Source organism: Vitis vinifera, chromosome 9 (assembly GCF_030704535.1).
Source record: "Vitis vinifera cultivar Pinot Noir 40024 chromosome 9, ASM3070453v1".
Classification (NCBI taxonomy): Eukaryota; Viridiplantae; Streptophyta; class Magnoliopsida; order Vitales; family Vitaceae; genus Vitis; species Vitis vinifera.
The window spans coordinates 18,955,302-18,974,205 of record NC_081813.1 but is presented as its reverse complement, the minus strand read 5'-3'; the positions used below and the strand labels follow the sequence as shown (position 1 = coordinate 18,974,205).

At 39.9% G+C, this 18,904-nt stretch overlaps 1 protein-coding gene across 1 annotated transcript; it reads left to right on the top strand.

The window, feature by feature from the left end:
• The first annotated feature begins 11,202 nt into the window (after window positions 1-11,202).
• On the top strand, window positions 11,203-11,985 carry LOC104880398 (uncharacterized). The gene is made up of 2 exons (XM_010656876.1): window positions 11,203-11,243; window positions 11,367-11,985. Exons 1-2 carry the CDS (start codon window positions 11,203-11,205, stop codon window positions 11,983-11,985), a joined length of 660 nt encoding a protein of 219 aa, XP_010655178.1.
• The last annotated feature ends 6,919 nt before the right edge of the window (window positions 11,986-18,904 follow it).

The following is an 18,904-nucleotide window of genomic DNA, read 5'->3' as shown; positions in this document are numbered from 1 at the left end:
CCATTAAAGACTCAAGATTATTGATTTATCAAATGGAATGACACAAGTAAGTTTAGAAAGATTAGAGAAAAGATGAATGATGATTTAAAAGATATAGGTTGGATAGTGTGCTTAAAATTGTGCAAAAAAAAATAATTATTGGTTTTAAAATTTGTAGGGGCACTTAAGCACTAGCCAAAGCCCTAGTTTGCCTTCCAATTCCTAAAAATTCTCAAAGAAGCTTTTGTACTTCTACCAATTTGTGAAGGAATCTTGTATTCTCGACTAGAGCACACGAGGTATTGTGTTGTGAACATGCATTATAATATAGGTTCTATAGAGTAAGTCTAAGGGTAGCATTTGTTATGTAATTTTGTTTATTTCTTTCTTATATAGTAGATTGTTGATTCGAGGTCTATGACCTTGTGGTCTTTTTTATTTTTGTACTTTGCGTAGAGGTTTTTTCACATAAAAAGGATCTTATCTTATGTGTGGAATGATTTTTAATCTTTCTATACCCTAAGGAATTAATCAGATTAAAAATTATGACTTTGGGACCATCTTGAGTAAAGACACCTATTTGTCACCATTTGGGTGTTACCTATTAGATATTCATTTTTCTCATTTATTGGTGACTTGAAAAGTTATAGTTTTAGCTCAAGTTCCTAGCAGTTTTGCTCAAATTATTAGCCTAATAGAACAAATTTTCAAGGATAATAATGTTTAAAAATATTCAATTTATAATCAAGCAGTTATAAGATCATTCAATATTGAAGAGACTATATAGCTAATCTAAGAACTTAGATGAAATATATGAATTGATACTTATTAATTCAATCTTTTGTATAACTTAAGGTGTTAATTTTGTTGCATGAGTTGACAAAGAGATGGATTTAGTAGCCTTTTATAAATTAAGTTAGAAAATGCTAATTGAAATATAACTAAATTAAGGATACTGAATTTAAGAAAGGAGTGCTAATTGATAATGAAATTGTAATAACATTAAATGATCTAGATAATTGGTAAAGCTACAAATCAAAATATGTTATATCTATAATTATTTAACAACATATTGCAAAACTTACAATGTTGACCATTGGAGTGTCACTTTCTTTCATGAATGATAAGATGGTTGTTGAATTCATATCTAGATTAGCTCATTAGTTCATAAAATTTTTACCCATTACCATTTGTAATAAATAATAATTTAGGGCTTTCAAGGTTATTAGTATTGTTTTCTAATTTCATGATTGATAAGATAGTTGCCAACTTTATAACTAGATTAGCTAGTAGATATTTTATCCTTCAATATACTTTCTTGCTTATATCTTATACAAGAGGGCAAGACCACACTACCCCAAAAGTAAAGTTTTGTTGGAGTAATAGGACTCACAACACATAAGCAATTATATATTGATAGACATTGAGATTTTTTTTTTTTTAATAAATAAATGAAAAAAAAAAATCTATCGTATTCCACAACCCTTCTCAACTATTACACCGCTTCTTATTTGTAGATGCTCATGCTTTAACAAATAGAAACTTCTCATAATAAAAGTATAAAAACCTTATACAACTTAGTTACTTAATACAGAATGACTCTTTGTACTAATTAAGATGTTGAGTTAACTTTAGAATTGAATTATGAGAGAGCCAATATTTTCATGTGGGTCTTAGTTATCCCCGTTTAAACCCCTGATTCATAGTGACATTGTTTTGAGGGTATATATGGGTTTATAATTCATATATAATGCATAAGGGTGTTTTGACAAAAATGTCAAGTTGCATGGGACCATATGAAAGGTCTTTTAGACTAGGCTAATTAATTAATTGAAACCCAATATGACTAATTAATTCATTATGACCCAAGTGGGTTAGATTAAGTTACTTAAGCCTAAGTTTGGCTCAATTAACTTAAGCTCATAGAGAAGCCTACATAAATATTCTTAGGGGTTTAAGGCTTCAGTTTTTGTGCTCTTTGCTTTTAATATTCGAGAAACCCTAACCTCCCTCTCTAGAGAGAAGACCACCCTTCTCTAGTGCCTAGATCCATGAGAGAGATTGATTGGGCAAAAGGTTGTTTGGTTGGCGAGACTTGCTATTCATTCTACATGGCTTTATCAAATTAGAATTGATCTAGGAATAGTTAAATCACAGGTATGATCTCTATTCTTTCTAGATTTATGACTTTTATGATTTTTTATGACCATATTTTCTATTGCAATTAAATCTAGAAAGTCCTAGGGCTAGTAACATACACCCTAAGTGATCCAAGGCTAGGAATGGAGAGATCTAGTTACTCTTAAGAACTCTTTCACTTAACTATTTGAAAAGAAGGGGTTGATGGATCTTTTGAAAAAATAGGGAAGAAAGTAAGACCCTGTTTGGTAACTTTTTCCAAAAACAGGTGTGTATCAGCCATCACACAATTTGGATAATTTCTTGCTTTTAAGGAATAGAAAGGGGTGTAGAGCCTCCATTTTGTCCCCTTGGCATACCTTGATTAAGTACTCTTTCAGTACTTTATAGTAGTTCTTGGAAGCTTATTGTTACTCATATATCTTACCTTTTTGGGTCATTCTGGATACTAAATACACATTTATGACAATTTGTTTAGACTTATTTAGGCCCATTAGGCACACTTGGCCCATTTAGGTACACCTAGTCCTTTAGGGCTTGCTCCAGTACCCCTAAGTCATTTGCATGGCTTACATGGCTTATGTAGCTTGCATGGCTTACATAACTTGCATGTTTTTTTTATATGAATATGTGTCACGTACTTATATCTATTTATCTATTTTTTTTATTTATTGATTCATTTCTTATTTACTTATATATATATATGGTCATTGTATATTTTTGTTATCATTATTTTTATTATTATCATTATTATTCTTACCATTATATTTTATTATTATTATTATTTATTTATTTACTTACTTTATGTTTTTTTTTTCATTCATTTTATTTTATTTTATTTTCATTTCTTTTTTTTTTCCAATATACTTATTTTATTTTATTTTATTTACTTAGGCAAAAAAGATTTTTTTGAAGAAAAATGAAAGAATGATTTTTTATAAGGAATGAAGTCCATTGGTGACTTCATGGTTGCCATGCACAGTCCAGCTAACATTGCCACTTTTGATGCATCATCTTGTATGTATTGGACCCATTCTTTTCTTTCTCCTATTGCTAGGCCCATCACAATCTTGAAAACTCTAGTGGCAGCCCACTGGGCTACATAAGAAGTTGTGGAAGCAATGGAGAGGCACGGGAAAAGAGAAAGGATTGGGAAGAGGGAAAATGGGGGTTTTCAAAGGGTTTCTGCATGGGAAAAGATGAGATTTAAAAAAAAAAAAAAACAAAGGGAGTGGCGATTCTGAGGAAAAAAAGATTCTAATATAAGGGAATGGGAAAAGCAAAAAAAGGAAGAAGGCGATCTTGGGGAATTTTTTAGAAAAGGTTGAGAGGTTCTGATTTTTGGAAAGAGAGAAAGAGAGAGAGAGAGAAAAGGAAGGTGGAAAAATCCTGATAGAAAGGTTGAAAAGAAGAAGAAAAAAAAAGTGGGTTTTGACAAAAGAGAGAACTGGGCAGGAGACGAGAGTGGTAGAAAGGGAGAGAGAGAGAGACAACACAGGAAGAAAGAAAGGACTGACATAAGGAAGAGATTTTCTAATTTTTTGGGTAGAAAGAGAGGTTTTGGTAAAATGGGTTTTGAGAAGTAAAACAAAGAAGAAGCCAAATAGAGGAGTAGAATAAGAGGAACACCTTGAGGTATGACTATTGCAGATTTCTTATTTATTTTCGTTTTTACCCTGTTCCTCATTCATTGCATGCTATTCTTGGATTTTTATATTTCAATTTGAGGTATGAGTAGTAGATGGCCATATGTTGTTTATTAATGTTTGAGACATTTGCAAGTTGGTTGCCATTTTTTCCAACTAATGTTTCTTTGTTTATGCTGGATAAATAATATAGATTTGGTCTAGTTTCGTTGTGTGATGCTGAAAGATCATCTTTTTATTATTATCATTTTTTTCTTAGAATTTATGGTTTGTCTCACCTGGCATGTAAGCTCACTGATATTCCATGAGATGAAGCTTCGTTTAATGGCTTAATGATTTGTGTTTATAATTTGTTTCTTTTGTTGCTATATTATTGTTGTTTTCCTTTAGTTTTGGTGTCCATCCGTGTAGGTTGGTAGTTTTTTTTTTTTTTTTTTTTTTTTTTTTTTTTATGGCTGAAAATGGTGGCACATTGAGTAAATATTTAATGGAAGATGCAATTGTTTTCATGTGGAGATCTAATGGAGAATACAACCACCTTCATGTGAAGCCACTTTGTTGTGCTAATGGAGAAAAGAAATACACGTGAGATTGGTTGTTATGTGGTTGAAATTCATGCCATGTTGGTGTTTGAGTGGATATCATGTTAGTGGCTTCAATGTTTATTTATTCTTTAAAATAAATAAATTAAAAAAAAAAAAGGAAATGAAAGTGTGAATGTTGTGTGGACGAATATTTAGAGAATTTAATGAAGACTCATAAGACAATGACATGGTGGATGGAATTAAAAATAAAATGAATGGTTGAATTTATATGCAGCAGCCATGGAGATCATGCTAGTGGCTTTGATGTTTAATGCATTTTAAAAATGAAACAATGGGGATGTTGTGGCCGTGTATGGAGTGCTCCTCTCACGATTGATTTATAAAACATTGTGGCTGTTAGTCTTGTGGCCATGAATGGAGTATTTTTATGAGAATTCATGAAGGATTCATGGATGCGTAGTGACTTTGTATGTTAAACCTCCATGTCTGAATTTTTGTGGAGAATCATACATATAATGGTCATGTGTTAGTGCATAAATTCTGTGGAGAAACAAGTTGCTGACGTACTGCTCTATTTTTCCACATTAGTGTTGTGTTGATGCTTGATTTTTGGAGGAATTTCAGCCACCTTAGTGCGTGTTTTCATGACTGTGAGGAGAAAAGCAAAAAGCACTTGATCACACCATCAGATTTTAAGACCACCAAGCTGCCACTATGAACACACACATCAGCCACACTTCCACTCTCATCACACACAACTCAGCATGCTTCACTCACATTCAGCACACACTACTTTGTTTCCTTAGGAATTTTATTTTTATTTATTTATTTATTTATTTTGTGTAGTATCCCATTTTTGAATAAATTTGTTATTAATTGGAATTACCTAATTTTTATTTTGGTGAGATAACCTTTCTTGATATTTATATGGAGTTTATTTTGTGAACTAATATTCTACCTTTTTAATGATATTTCCTTGGCTTTTGATAATTTAGTCACTTTTGATCATACTTGTGAACTTTCCTTGACTTGAGACATGGTAAGTGTATATATATATAGGTTTAGTTATTTTTTATTTATTATTCTTTAATCTTATCATTATTATTGGTGAATTAACCTCATTTTTATAGAAGCACTGACGCTTGATGCATAGGTACGCTCTCTATCTTCCCATTTCAAAGTTCCATGAATATGTATGTCATTAAGAACTATATCCTCTTTGATATTGACTTTGGGTGCCTTGATGTTCATTTGATTTCCTTTGATAAAATGCATGTTGAGTAATATAATACCTGAACTAACTTTGGTGTTTTGTGATAGCATTTAAGTTATAGATCTAGGTATGCATATTATCCTTTTTTTATGAGAGTGGTTTGAATCCTTGTTTGTCATGGTAGAATTAATAGAGTTTTTGAAATCACCTTAACCTATCTAGGTATTAATTTATAATCAATTGATTAATTGTCATATTTCCCTCAACTAAGCTAGTAGAGACCTTGTTAGGGCTTAGAGGGGTGCTACCTCTTTGGAGGTACCTTCCTAATAGGTAATCTGATCCCCGGACCCAAACTCGGGTTTTTTGGAGACAGCTTTTCCAAAAAATCAAGAGTCCTTTTAGGGGTTTTGTTCTTACTTGTTTTCTCCTTTAAAAATAAATAAAAGTAAGTGGCGATTCCAACTTTTTATAAAAATCAGTTTTTTTTTTTCACTTTAATCAAAAGTGAGTCTTGCGAATCGAGTGGGAACACATTATGAAAAATGTGGGTCCACAAGGGGAAACCTGGGTCCACACACCCAACCCCATTTGCAACTCCTAAACCACAACACTTAGAAGGTCTCAAATGCTTTGTGTGAATGCATCCAGGTCCCCAAATTTTGGTCTCCATGAAAGAGAGTACACCATATATTTATGAAATTGTATACACTAATGAGGCATGATGAACTACTTCCATATTGCCCAAGCACCATAATGAGGTTGTGAGATCATGTCATCCACTCAAGAAAACCAAACCATTAACCATCTTACCATGGACTCCCCAGTTCAGTCTCAACCTAGCTTCAACCATTTTTCTAAAATACCCAACTGTATTAATACCTTCATGACCTTGGAAGCAAACAATAAATCTCTCATTTAAGCCTTGAGTTGATCGTGTGCACAGTTGGCTGTGTGAAACTTAGAAAATGCAAGCACTTCTCATTGAAACTCTTCAAGGACTGTGACAATGATCATATTGATGTTTTGTCTTTGACCGGTGTGCTAGAGAGGAAACAGAGACATGATAAAGACCCCAATAGGCATCTATTGATGTTCAAACCAAGAACAAACCAAAAGGATGTGCATAGTCTAACATTTTCGAGAAAAGTGGGTACCAAAAAATAGAGAGTGAACAACAAAAAAAAGAGCATGGATAGAGAAAATAAAATGAAATGACAAATCATCAAACAAAACCCTATTTCATGCTCTAATCAATGGGCTTAAGTAGGTAAGTGAAACTAAACACATTTAAAATAGAGCCCAAAGAGATAGGGCTAAAACTAGACATAAAATACCTAAAAAGAAAAAAGTCTCAGACTCCACAAACATACATAGTATCTAATGTCCACAATCAAGCATCAAAATGAACCCAAAATCAGTAGGAGGTAAGACCATGTGAAGTAGAGAAATATGAAGCCTGTTGTAATCATACTTGGACAAAACCGACAAGCTCCTCATCTGCTTCTCTCAAGCTCTCCAACTTTTCTTGCTTCACTCACCCCCCTCTAAGCCTCCTAACAGTCTCTGAATTCCCCATGCCACCTGTCAGGTTCCTTCAAGAAAAGGTCTTTTGCCAGCCCACTATCTCCTACACACCAGTTGCCTAAAACCTCCTAAAATGTGGTAAAAAGGTGGTCTAAAATATCCCCTACCTTTAGACCAAAAAAAGGGTCTACAAATATGCCCCTCTTCGGTAGAGATCACAAATGTAATGAATGGATCATGAATATGTGAGAAATGAATGAAAAGCAGTGTATTGTATCGAAGAATAGAAAGGATCCCGAATTTTGGTCTAAACACATAACATAATAAGCTCAAGATCAAGGTCAGATAAAGGGGAACAAACTTAGCATAGAAATACGGGCAATGCCAAGAGGTATGTGCAATGAATGGCACTAGATTATGATACAATGAATAGCATAAGGATGACCAAGATAGGGAGTGATTGACACACAAAAAAAAAAATCGAAAGAAGGAGAAGGTATGATTTGAAGCTGAACATAACTCAAAAACTAAGGTGCGGCTCGAAGCCAAACAAACTCAATTAGACTAACAAGACAATGATCAATCAATATAGGTGCAGTCCCAAAACTCAAACACAAACTGGCATAGAAATGACCGATCAATATAGGTGCGATCCTGAAAACTCAAACTCATACTGACATAGAAGATGACCGATCAATATAGGTGTGGTCTCAAAAACTCAAACTTATATTGACATGGAAGATGACTGATCGATATAGGTGTGGTCTCGAAAACTCAAACTAAACACAAGTTGATAGGAAGATGGTCAATCGATATAGGTGCGGTCCTAAAAAAAAAAAAAACTCAAACTGAATTGATGAGATGAATGATCGAGTGGCTCAAAGCCAAAGGATAACTAGGATAACAATGCAAGAAAACTCGACAGGAGGGGATATGCCCCAGTATGACAACTCATAAGGATCGACAACTAGGCCAAAATGTGATGCAGTCTACTGAAGGTCTAATGATCTCAAAGAATGGAGTATGCCCCAGTATGCAATTTGTAGGGTCACAACTAAGTTGAGAGGAAGTGAAGCATGTGAAAGGTTTGATGATCCCAAAGAAGAGGGTATGCTCAAGTATGCAACTCTTAGGGTCAACAACTAGATCAAAAGGTGAGTGAAAGTCTACTGAAAGGTTTAGTGCTCTCAGATAAGGGAGTATGTCCTAATGTGTGATGGTGAACAAACTGAGATATGAAATGACACAAAACTACTGTGCTTTGAAATATGCTCATCCATCATGTAATGAAAATTTCAAACCTCAAATAGGTAATGCTAAACAAGACCATGTATTGTGATACCATGCTGACAAAACAAAACTAATTGATGGATAAAAACAATGATGACCAATGCTTAAAGTGTAAGCAAGTCAAAACTAAGCATGTGACTATCAAAATGAAAACACCATCACTAATGAACCAATAATCTGCTAGGTCCTACCATCATGGAAGATGCTAAACTTAAAGTCCAAAAGATGTATGAAAACTCGACTAGAAAACTCGGGGACTGATCTACATCCTCCTTTAATCAAGAAAGAGGTGTGAGGTCATGTGTCATGGTGAAATGTGTAAGTGTAGACCCTCCATTTTGTCTCCCTAGCACATGTCCTATTAGGCATTTGTTTGGTACTTTATAGCAATTCCCTGGTGGCTCATTACTACTCGTGTAGCCTATCTTTTCTAAGCCACCTTGGGGACTTTGGTTGAGGGATTTATCTAACCCATTGTGACTCTTGGCAGCCCTAATTTGGACATAGGCTCACTTAGGCATTTTAGGCCCACTTAGGCATCCTAGGCCCATTTAGATACACTTGGCCCATTAGGCACCACCTTAGGCCTACTTAGGCACCCTAGGCCCATTTAGATACACTTGGCTCATTAGGTACCACCTTAGGACCACTTAGGCACCCTAGGCCCATTTAGATGCACTTAGCCTGTTAGGCACCACCCTAAGCCCATTTAGATACACTTGATCCATTAGGCACCACCTTAGGCCCACTTAGGCACCCTAGGCCTACTTAGATACACTTGGCCTATTAGGCACCACCTTAGGCCCACTTAGGCACCCAAGGCCCATTTAGATAGCCGTTGGCCCATTCAAAGTCCTTAGAATCAAAATCTCATTTTCTTAAATAATATGCAACATTGTTTTGATCGGTTCACATCTTTCTCAGTTTTCAATAAAAACTACAGTTTTGAGTGAGACATGAATCTCAGCTTGTGGTCCCAAATAAATGGGATAATTCTAGGCTAGATTCATGTATATCAATTAGGGAATTGGTGAAACCCCTACATAAAAGAATTTTTTTTCAAAACTCATCTTTGTTGTCACATTTGCCACTTGTTGAAATCATATCTATCTATTTTTTAGGAATTATATACAAGATCTATGTGATAACTGATGATTTTGTATGCTTTGATCATTTTTCCTATGCTAATTAGATAGCAAGCATGCTAGGATTTCTGTGTTTTATTATTTATGATCTAACCCCTCATGTCTTGCGGAAGCACATTACAAGTTATCTATGCTATCTCGGTACACCCCCTATCACTTACCATCTAAATTCTATAAATATGCTTGCCATTGTGAACCACGCCTATGTTTGATAGTGCTTGGGTGTCTTGATATATTGATTCATTTGTTCGATTATTTTTTATAAAGCGTATGTTGGATGATATACTATTGGAACTAACTTTGATGTCTTGTGATAGCGCTTAAGAAGCAGTCTGGGTAGGCACCCTAAATCTTCTTTATGATTTGTGATTGGTTCTCTTATTTAGCATGCTATTTTTTTTTTTAAAATCACCTTAGTCTACCTAGGTACCCTTAATCAACCAATTAATTGCCTCAATTCTCTCAACTTAGTCAGTAGAGACCTTTGTAGGGCTTACAGGGGTGTCACCATTTAAAGGTACCTTCCCAATAGGTAACCTGATCCCCGAACCTAGACTTGAATTTTTCAAAGACATGTTTTTCCAAAAACTGTGGAGTCATTTTTTTAGGGTTTTCTTTCTTATTTTATTTACCCTTTTAAAATAAAATAAGATAAGTGACTCCGACTTTTCAAAACTAATTTTTCACCAATAAAAGCGAGTCTCACTAATTGAGTGAGGACGCATGTGAAAAATACGGGTCCATAAATTGGTGACTCTACTGGGGATTTTGAGGATCAAGCTTGAACACTAGTTAAGGAAAATATGGCATTTAATTGGTCAATTAGAGGGTACCCCCTTTATAAGCAAGGTGATCCAATTTGCTTGCTTGCTTGGTTTGCTATCTTAACATGTTTGATTGCCTTGAATGATCACTTGATTGCTTGCTCACTTCAGCATGATTCACTTTCACATATGCTAGATAGGACTTTGCTTGTATGATACCTATCTGCTCAGTATGACTACTTGTTGCATGACAGTATCTGATCCTGCATGATCGTATGATTGCTTGTCTTTGTTCACTATCTCACTTTAAATCTTAGATTTTTCGGATGCACCCACATCCTTTGTTGTGCACTTTAGATTACCTTGAGTGTTGAGATATGAGAGAGCTTTCACCATTAAGAAACCCCTTGGGAAAGTGAGGAATTGCATGTGTGGAGGTGATGACCACCTTGGATGGAAGCACCCCGTCTCCTTGGAGGTGTGCAGAGGGTTATGTACCACCAGAGGGTATGATCGTCTCTGTTAGGGATCCTTTAACCCACTCATTTTATCTTATAGAGCCACCTTAACCTTGTAAGTTAACCTAGACCCAATTAGGATCTCATTCCTACATGTGTGTGCATTTGTGGACCTTCAGAGTTGCCTTGGTCACAGTTGGGTTCAGATATCCTCTCCATAGTCTCATTTTGGTGTAATGAGATACGAGTATCAATTTGAGTATACCTGGGATATATGCTTGAATACTTTTTAGTCAGTTCCTACAGAGCTACCCCTATACAGTGTCTCATCAAGTGTTTTTGTGTTTATAAGAGTATTTTCGCACCCAATCTGGATTCGCCTTTGTGGATTAGAGTTAGAGGTAGGTTGACTAGATCATCAAATCAGCCAGACCAGAGATTAGATCAGAGAGACATAAACTCACAGGTAGTTATCGTTGACCAATTTGCTACGGCCATGGCTTCGATTCAAGAGGTTATAGTGGGCCTTGGCCAGAGGTTAGATGGGTAGCAAGCTTAGCAGATCCCGCCTTAGAATGGCACATAGTATGACCTTGCAGTAGCACCACCTCTTCTACTCAGTTAGTCGGTTCCACACCCTGCACCGTATGTTTTGTATAGTCAGACTAATGCTACCCCACTTTCTGTCGTAGCACCTATTCTGGCCTTAGAGGATGCACACACTTGTATGGATAGAATCGAGCAGAGGATGAGACAGATGAGGATTTCAAATGGAGCTATCAATTGGGATGATTTTGATGAAGCACCGATGGTCAGTTTACCGGCCCAGTTTAGCATGCCGGAGATTGAGAGGTATACAGGCATAGGTTGTCCTAAGATCCTTGTGAGGTTATACAGTACTATGATGAGGGCCCATGGGTTGGATGAGACCCAATTGATTATGCTTTTCCCCATGTCCTTGAGTGGTGTAGTGCAGCGTTGGTTTGCTTCGTTAGATGTTTCACGCCGTAGGACCTGGGATGATCTAGACCAAGAGTTTTTTAGACAATTTGTGTTTAATACCGTCATTGATGTCTTGAGGAGAGAGTTAGAGGCCTTGAGACAGGGACCAGAGGAGTCGATGACTTCATTTATCTCTCGATGGAGGGAGAAGATTGCACAGATTGTTGATCGTCCTTCAGAGAATGATCAAATTAGTATGATTTTCAGGAGCTTACAACCCAGATTTGCTAGACACTTGATGGGATTTCCTCATACGGATTTTGGATCCTTGGTATAGGCTTTGTGTCAGCCTCTTAGCCTCTTGACTTAACCATGGAGGAATAGGCCTAATGGGTAGGCCTTGCACCCATGAGAGCCTAGGCTGAAAGCAAGAAAAACTTGGAGGTTTAGTGGTTCAAACTCCAAGGACTATGTGAGGAGGCCGCAGGCGAGCCAGACACGCACCGCACGCGCACCGCGAACGAGCCAGACGCGCACCGCGCAAGCCAAACGCGCACTGCGGGCGAGCCAGACATGCACTGCATGCTCACCAAATGGGCATCGCGCGCGCACCTGACTTAGGTGGTACAAATGAAGGCTAAGCGACTTTTGGAATTTTAATTTATAATTATTTATTATTCCATTATGTCTCCTCAAGCATATTGATGTCTCCTCTAGAAACAATGAAAACGGTCTGTATTGCCCTTTAAGGGGGGGTAGGTGACTCAAAGAAGGGAGCACCAAGGGAAGCCTTGACCGCACCAAGGGGGCACCACGGCAAAGCCTTGGGCATGCCTAGGACACACAGACGCGACTCGAGCAAGCACACATGGGCTCAACGACATGTGTGGTGTGCACCTCGTGGTCGAAACAGCACGGGGCCTGGTGCGGCCTACCCCCTCTCCACGTAGGCACGAGGGCGCCTAAGCCTTGTGCGGTGAGTCAGCTGATGAAACCATGGGCACAATGCCATGGTCTGATGGCACCAAACAAATAGCTGACTCGCACCAGGATGCTTACGCACAACACAGGGGCGCAATGCCCTGTGCACCAAGAGGGATCAGCCATGGGCGCAATGCCATGGCTCGTTGCTATGAAGCTGGACTGGACAAGGGGAAGCAAGCAACAAGCCCAAGCCATGGGCACCTAGACATGGCACAGGCTTATACATCAGTGTGAGAAAGGCACACTAATGCACCAGACGCTTGGTCAACTGGTTGGTGCACGCTGTTTGGCTCAAAAAGCCTTGATAAAAAACATGCTGATGGACACCCTGTCACAAGAGGCACTTTGCGGGGAAGGAGACAACTTGTTAGGGGGACTCTTCAGCAGCTTGGCGAGCAAGGCTTGAGGAGATGGCAGTGCAGCTAGCTAGTGGTAGCTAGCTCAGACAGCAAGTGACCAAGTCAAGCCGTCATTTGACCTGCAGTTGGCTAAGGGATGATGGTTGGTGCAAGTGGGTGGCATGTGCAGGCCACTATCTAGGTGGTGGGTGGTTATGCAAGGCAATTATGGGCGATTCTGGCCAATTGCATAACCACCAAGTTGGCTCCAACATTTGAATTTGGAAAATTCAAATTTGTAACTGCAACTTGAGTCTTTTAAAAGGGCTCCTGCAGCCTTGAAACAGAGGGAGAGAGTTTGGGATAGGGTTTTTCTAGTATGCTTGGGTGTGACCATTGCACTCTGGTTCAGGAAAACGATTTTGTCTTGTAGAGTGAAATAATACAAGTTAGGAAAGGGTTCCCGTAACCTCGTGTGTGTCCTTGTTGCTTTGTTCTTACTGTGCTTTTACTTTGCTTTTGCTTGGTTTCTATAAAAGCTGGGAAGGAAGGTTGGCTAAGGAAGGGTCCTTAGCACTACGCACTCGTGAAAAATTCAGTGTAATATTTAGGGTGTGACAATTGGTATCAGAGCTCGCACCAGAGATGGCTGGTGGTAGTGCAATAGACGCCCTGCGTGAAAGGATGACTCGGATGGAAGAAGCGTTGGGAGAATGGCCAAGTGAGGAAGGCACTGTGGCTTCGTGGGCTGAACACACCATGGGTGAAATCCAAGTGCAGAGGAGTTTACTCGAGACCCATGAGAATTTCTTTGAGAAGAAACTTGTTGGGTTCAAAGCAGAGATGCAATCCTTGATGGACGACTTCAAGGGCACCCTGTAGTCCTATGGAGAAGACGTTGCAGTGCTTAAAAAGGCTGTGTTGCAAGGGTCCTCATCAGGCCCTGAAGCCCCTTCCAAGGTCCGAGTCCTATAGCCTAAGGGCTTCAACGACAACAGAAACGCGAAGGAGTTGGAGAACTTCTTATGGGACATGGAGCAGTTCTTTAAAGCTGCTCACATACCTGATGGCGAGAAGGTGTCCATCACCAGCATGTATCTGACTGGTGATGCCAAGCTATGGTGGCGAACTAGGATGGAAAACGATGCAGAGTCGGGAAGGCCCAAAATCACCACTTGGGAGACTCTAAAAAAGGAATTGAAGGACCAATTCCTTCCCACCAACACTGCGTGGGAGGCTAGAGAAGCGCTAAAAAGGCTCAAACACATCGGATCTGCCAGAAAATACGATAAGGAGTTCAATTCCTTGATGTTGGACATAAAGAACATGTTAGAGGATGACAAGCTCTTTAATTTCATGTCGGGATTGCAAGGGTGGGCTCAAACGAAATTTAGGAGGCAAGGGGTTCGTGATCTCCCTGCTGCCATGGCTGCAGCAAACTGCCTGGTGGACTACAAGATAAGTGGCGCCATCTCTACTATGCAGAGACCCAAGTCAGAGGGAGACAAGAAGGTTAAGGCTGAGGGTAAGACTTCTAAGAAGTCTGGGTGGAAGAAACAAGGCAAGAAGCCTGCTGCATGGGAAAAACCAGTGAAGAAGACCACAAAGGTTGTGCAGCATACCACCCGGATGGTAGGATGCTTCATCTACAATGGCCCTCATCAAGCCAGAGATTGCCCTAATATAGAGAAACTCTCAGCCCTTGTGACTGTAGATGACAAGAGAGACTCTGACTCGGAGACCCCTCCTAGAGTCAACCAACTGCAACTCTTGAACGTGATCAATGGTGAGACCCCAGTCTAGAAGTCCCTGATGCATGTCCATGCAGTTGTGAATGGTGTGCAGGTGAAGGCCTTGGTGGATAGCGGTGCCACTCACCACTTCGTGGCCATCAGAGAAGCAACCAGGTTGGGATTGAAGTTGGAAGAGGATACCAGTCGGATCAAGACAGTCAATAGCAAAGCCCAGAAGATCCAAGGGGTAGCTAAGAACGTCCTCATGCAAATGGGTGACTGGAAGGGTACGTGCAGTTTACTTTGTATGCCTTTGGATGATTTTGACTTGATCCTTGGTGTAGATTTTCTCTTAAGAGCCAAGGTGGCCTTGATCCCACATCTTAGTGGACTGATGGTGTTAGAAGAGAAGCAGTCTTGCTTTGTGAAGGCCTTGAGGGCGAAGAATGGTGGTAAGGGATAACCTAAGATGCTGTCTGCTATTCAGTTGAAAAAAGGATTGAAGAAGGGCCAGGAGACTTATGTTGCAGCCCTGATCGAAATCAAGGAAGGACAGTTTGTGGAAGTCCCTGATTCAGTGGTCAAGATCCTTAAGGAATTCAAAGACGTGATGCCTGCAGAACTCCCCAAGGAATTGCCACCCCGGGGACCTATTGACCACAAGATCGAATTGCTGCCTGGAACAAAGGCCCCGACTCAAGCCCCTTACCGGATGCCTCCTGTAGAGTTGCTGGAGTTACGTAAGCAACTGAAGAAGTTGTTGGATGTAGGCCTAATCCAACCCTCAAGGGCCGCATATGGTGCACCAGTGTTGTTCCAAAAGAAGCATGATGGCTCTCTCTGCATGTGTGTGGACTACAGAGCCCTCAACAAGGTGACCATCAAGAATAAGTACCCGATCCCCTTGGCTGCTAAGTTGTTTGACAGATTGTCAAAAGCCTCTTACTTCACCAAGTTGGACCTGAGATTGGGTTACTGGCAGGTTCGAATTGCAGCAGGAGATGAGAGGAAGACCACTTGTGTAACTCGGTATGGATCATACGAGTTTCTAGTAATGCCCTTTGGACTTACTAATGCCCCTACTACATTCTGCAATTTGATGAATGATGTTCTGTTTGATTACTTAGACGCATTTGTGGTAGTGTATCTAGATGATATTGTAGTTTATAGTAAGACCCTAACAAAGCATGAGAAGCACTTGAGATTGGTGTTTCAGAGATTGAGGGAGAATAGGTGTGGACCCCGCATTTCGATTGCTCGATGCGTTTCCTACTCGATGGCGAGCTCGATTTTTATTTTATTTGAAAAATGAATTTTATTTATTCAAAAATGACTTGGAGTCGCCACTTATTTTTGTTTTATTTTTTAAAAGGGTAAACAAAATAAGAAAGAAAAACCCTAAGTGTGACTCCTTATTTTGGAAAAGGCGGTCTGTGAAAAACCGGATCGGATTCGGGGGTCAGGTTACTTATCGGGAAGGTACGGTACTGGCCGTAGCACCCCTCTAAGTCCCTAAAGTCGAGTCTCTACTAATAAAATGAAGCTGACGTGGCAATTGATGAGTAAAACAATGGATATCCCGAATAAATCATGCACATGTGAGTATCAAAACATGCGTACAGCAAGACCAGACTAAGGACAGATGCGTACCTGGGTAACGATCTTCAATGCGCTATCAAGAAGTGAGATTAGTGCACAATTAAAGGATAGTCACATGCATATCATAGAGTAGAATAAATCATGTATGGCACCCGAATCAACCAAACAATCCATCAATCATAAAATCTCATATGTTGGGCCCCCACCAAAGCCCATTTCTATTTTTGCATGAATTGATTTCATAAGTTCCATTAATTGGAATTACAAAATTGGATTCATGTTTTATTTCAATAGGCTTTATATGAAGCCAGAGAAATGTGAGTTTGCTCAGGAGGAGATCACATTTCTAGGACACAAGATCAGTGTAGGCCTGATCAGGATGGACAAAGGCAAGGTGCAGGCTATTATGGAGTGGTCGGTTCCTACCAAAGTGACGGAGTTGCGGTCCTTCCTTGGCTTGGCCAATTACTACAAAAGATTCATTAAGGGGTATCTCCCCTTACTGACCTGTTGAAGAAGGATAACCAGTGGGATTGGAGCATGTAGTGTCAGATGGCCTTTGAAGGCTTGAAGGAAGCCATCTCCACTAAGCCTGTACTATAGTTGCTAGACTTGGACTTACCCTTTGAAGTCCAAACAAATGCATCAAATAGAGCCTTGGGTAGAGTCTTGGTGTAGGAAAGGCACCCTGTGGCATTTGAAAGTAGGAAGTTAAACAATGCTGAGCAGAAGTACTCCACTCACGAGAAGGAGATGACGGATGTGGTTCACTGCCTACAACGGTGGAGGCACTACCTACTTGGAAGCATTTTTACAGTTGTCACTGACAATGTGACCAACACCTTCTTCAAAACTCAGAAGAAACTAAGTCCCAGACATGCATGATGGCAGGAGTTCCTGGTCGACTTCAAATTTGAGTGGTTGCATCAACCAGGAAGACATAACACTGTGGTTGATGCCTTGAGTAGGAAAGAGGTGATTGCCTACATCACGGCCCTCTCAGAAGTCATCTTTGACCTCAATGAGAAGATCAACCAAGCTGCGGAGCAGGATGTTGCATATGGCAAGCTGAAGCAGCAAGTAAAGGAGGGTGTGATCATGAGGTATTGGCTAGAGGGTGACATCTTGTGGCAAAAGGAGGAAGATGGTACGTTCCTGCAGGAGGCCTGAGAAAGGAATTGTTGCGAGAAACTCATGACGCAAAGTGGGCAGGCCATCCCGGTGAAGAGAGGACTCTCACATCGCTAGCCAAATCCTACTAATGACCTAAGATGGGTGAGGATGTCCAGGCATATGTGAAATCCTGTCTGGTTTGTCAGATGGACAAGACTGAAATGAAGAAGGCTGCAGGGTTGCTGCAACCCCTCCCAATTCTAGAGAGACCTTAGGAGAACATTTCCATGGATTTCATGACTAGGTTCCCAAAGGTTCGTGATTTTAAATTTGTCTTTATTGTTGTAGATAGATTCTCTAAGTATGCTGTGTTTATACTTGCCCCTGATGCTTGCCCTGCAGAGAAAACGACTAAAGTGGTTTTTCAGTAATGTGGTCAAACACTTTGGGTTGCCTAAGGACATAGTTAGTGATCGAGATGCACGGTTCACAAGCCGGTTTTGGGTTGAGCTGTTCAAACTCTTGGGTTCAAAGTTGAAGTTCTCTATAGCCAACCACCCTCAGACTGATGGGCAGACGGAGAAGGTCAATGCATTGCTGAAGGAATACCTCAGGCACTAAGTGACAACAACACAAAAGAATTGGGTGGACTTGATGCATACTGCCTAGTTGTGCTACAACTTACAAAGGAGCTCAGCGATAGGGGTGAGCCCCTTTGAGCTAGCTATTGGGGTGTAGCCACGGATGCCTTTGGAGGTGGTTAAGAAAAAAGCAGGAGGAAGTAATCCTGCAACATACAAGATGGCTCAGTCCCGACAAGAGATGTTTGATGAAGCCCGGGACAGTCTAGAGAAGGCAGTTAGACGAATGAAGAAATATGCGGATCATGACCACAGACCCTTGGAATTTTAAGTTGGGGACAAGGTCCTCTTAAAATTGACTTTTCAAATTTGGAAGAAGATCAGCAACAAGACAAGGCAGAGGGGTTTAATTCCTAAGTATGATGGACCATTCGAGGTGATTAAACAAGTTGGGCAGGTGGCCTACATGTTGAAGCTGCCTAAGAGGCTCAAGCTTCACCCAACTTTCCATGTGAGCTTTCTAAAGCCTTATCATAAGGATCTGGATGTAGAGAGGGTGTAGACAAAGCGGGCCCCTCCCTTAGTCATGAAGCAGTTTGATCGAGAGATAGAGAAGATCTAGGATCATAGGACCATGGGATATAGCAGAAAGAACCGGCGAACTGATTTTTTGGTTCAGTGGAAGGGGACTTCAGAAGCAGAAGGTACTTGGGAAAGAGATGTTACCTTGTGGCAATTTGAGACAGCGGTCCAGGCATACTGGCAGACTAAGTCGACAAGGGCATCGACTTTAGTAAGCGAGGGTGGGTTTGTCAGCCCCTTAGCCTCTTAACTTAACCATGGTGGAATAGGCCTCATAGGTAGGCCTTGCACCCATGAGAGCCTAGGCTGAAAGTAAGGAAAACTTG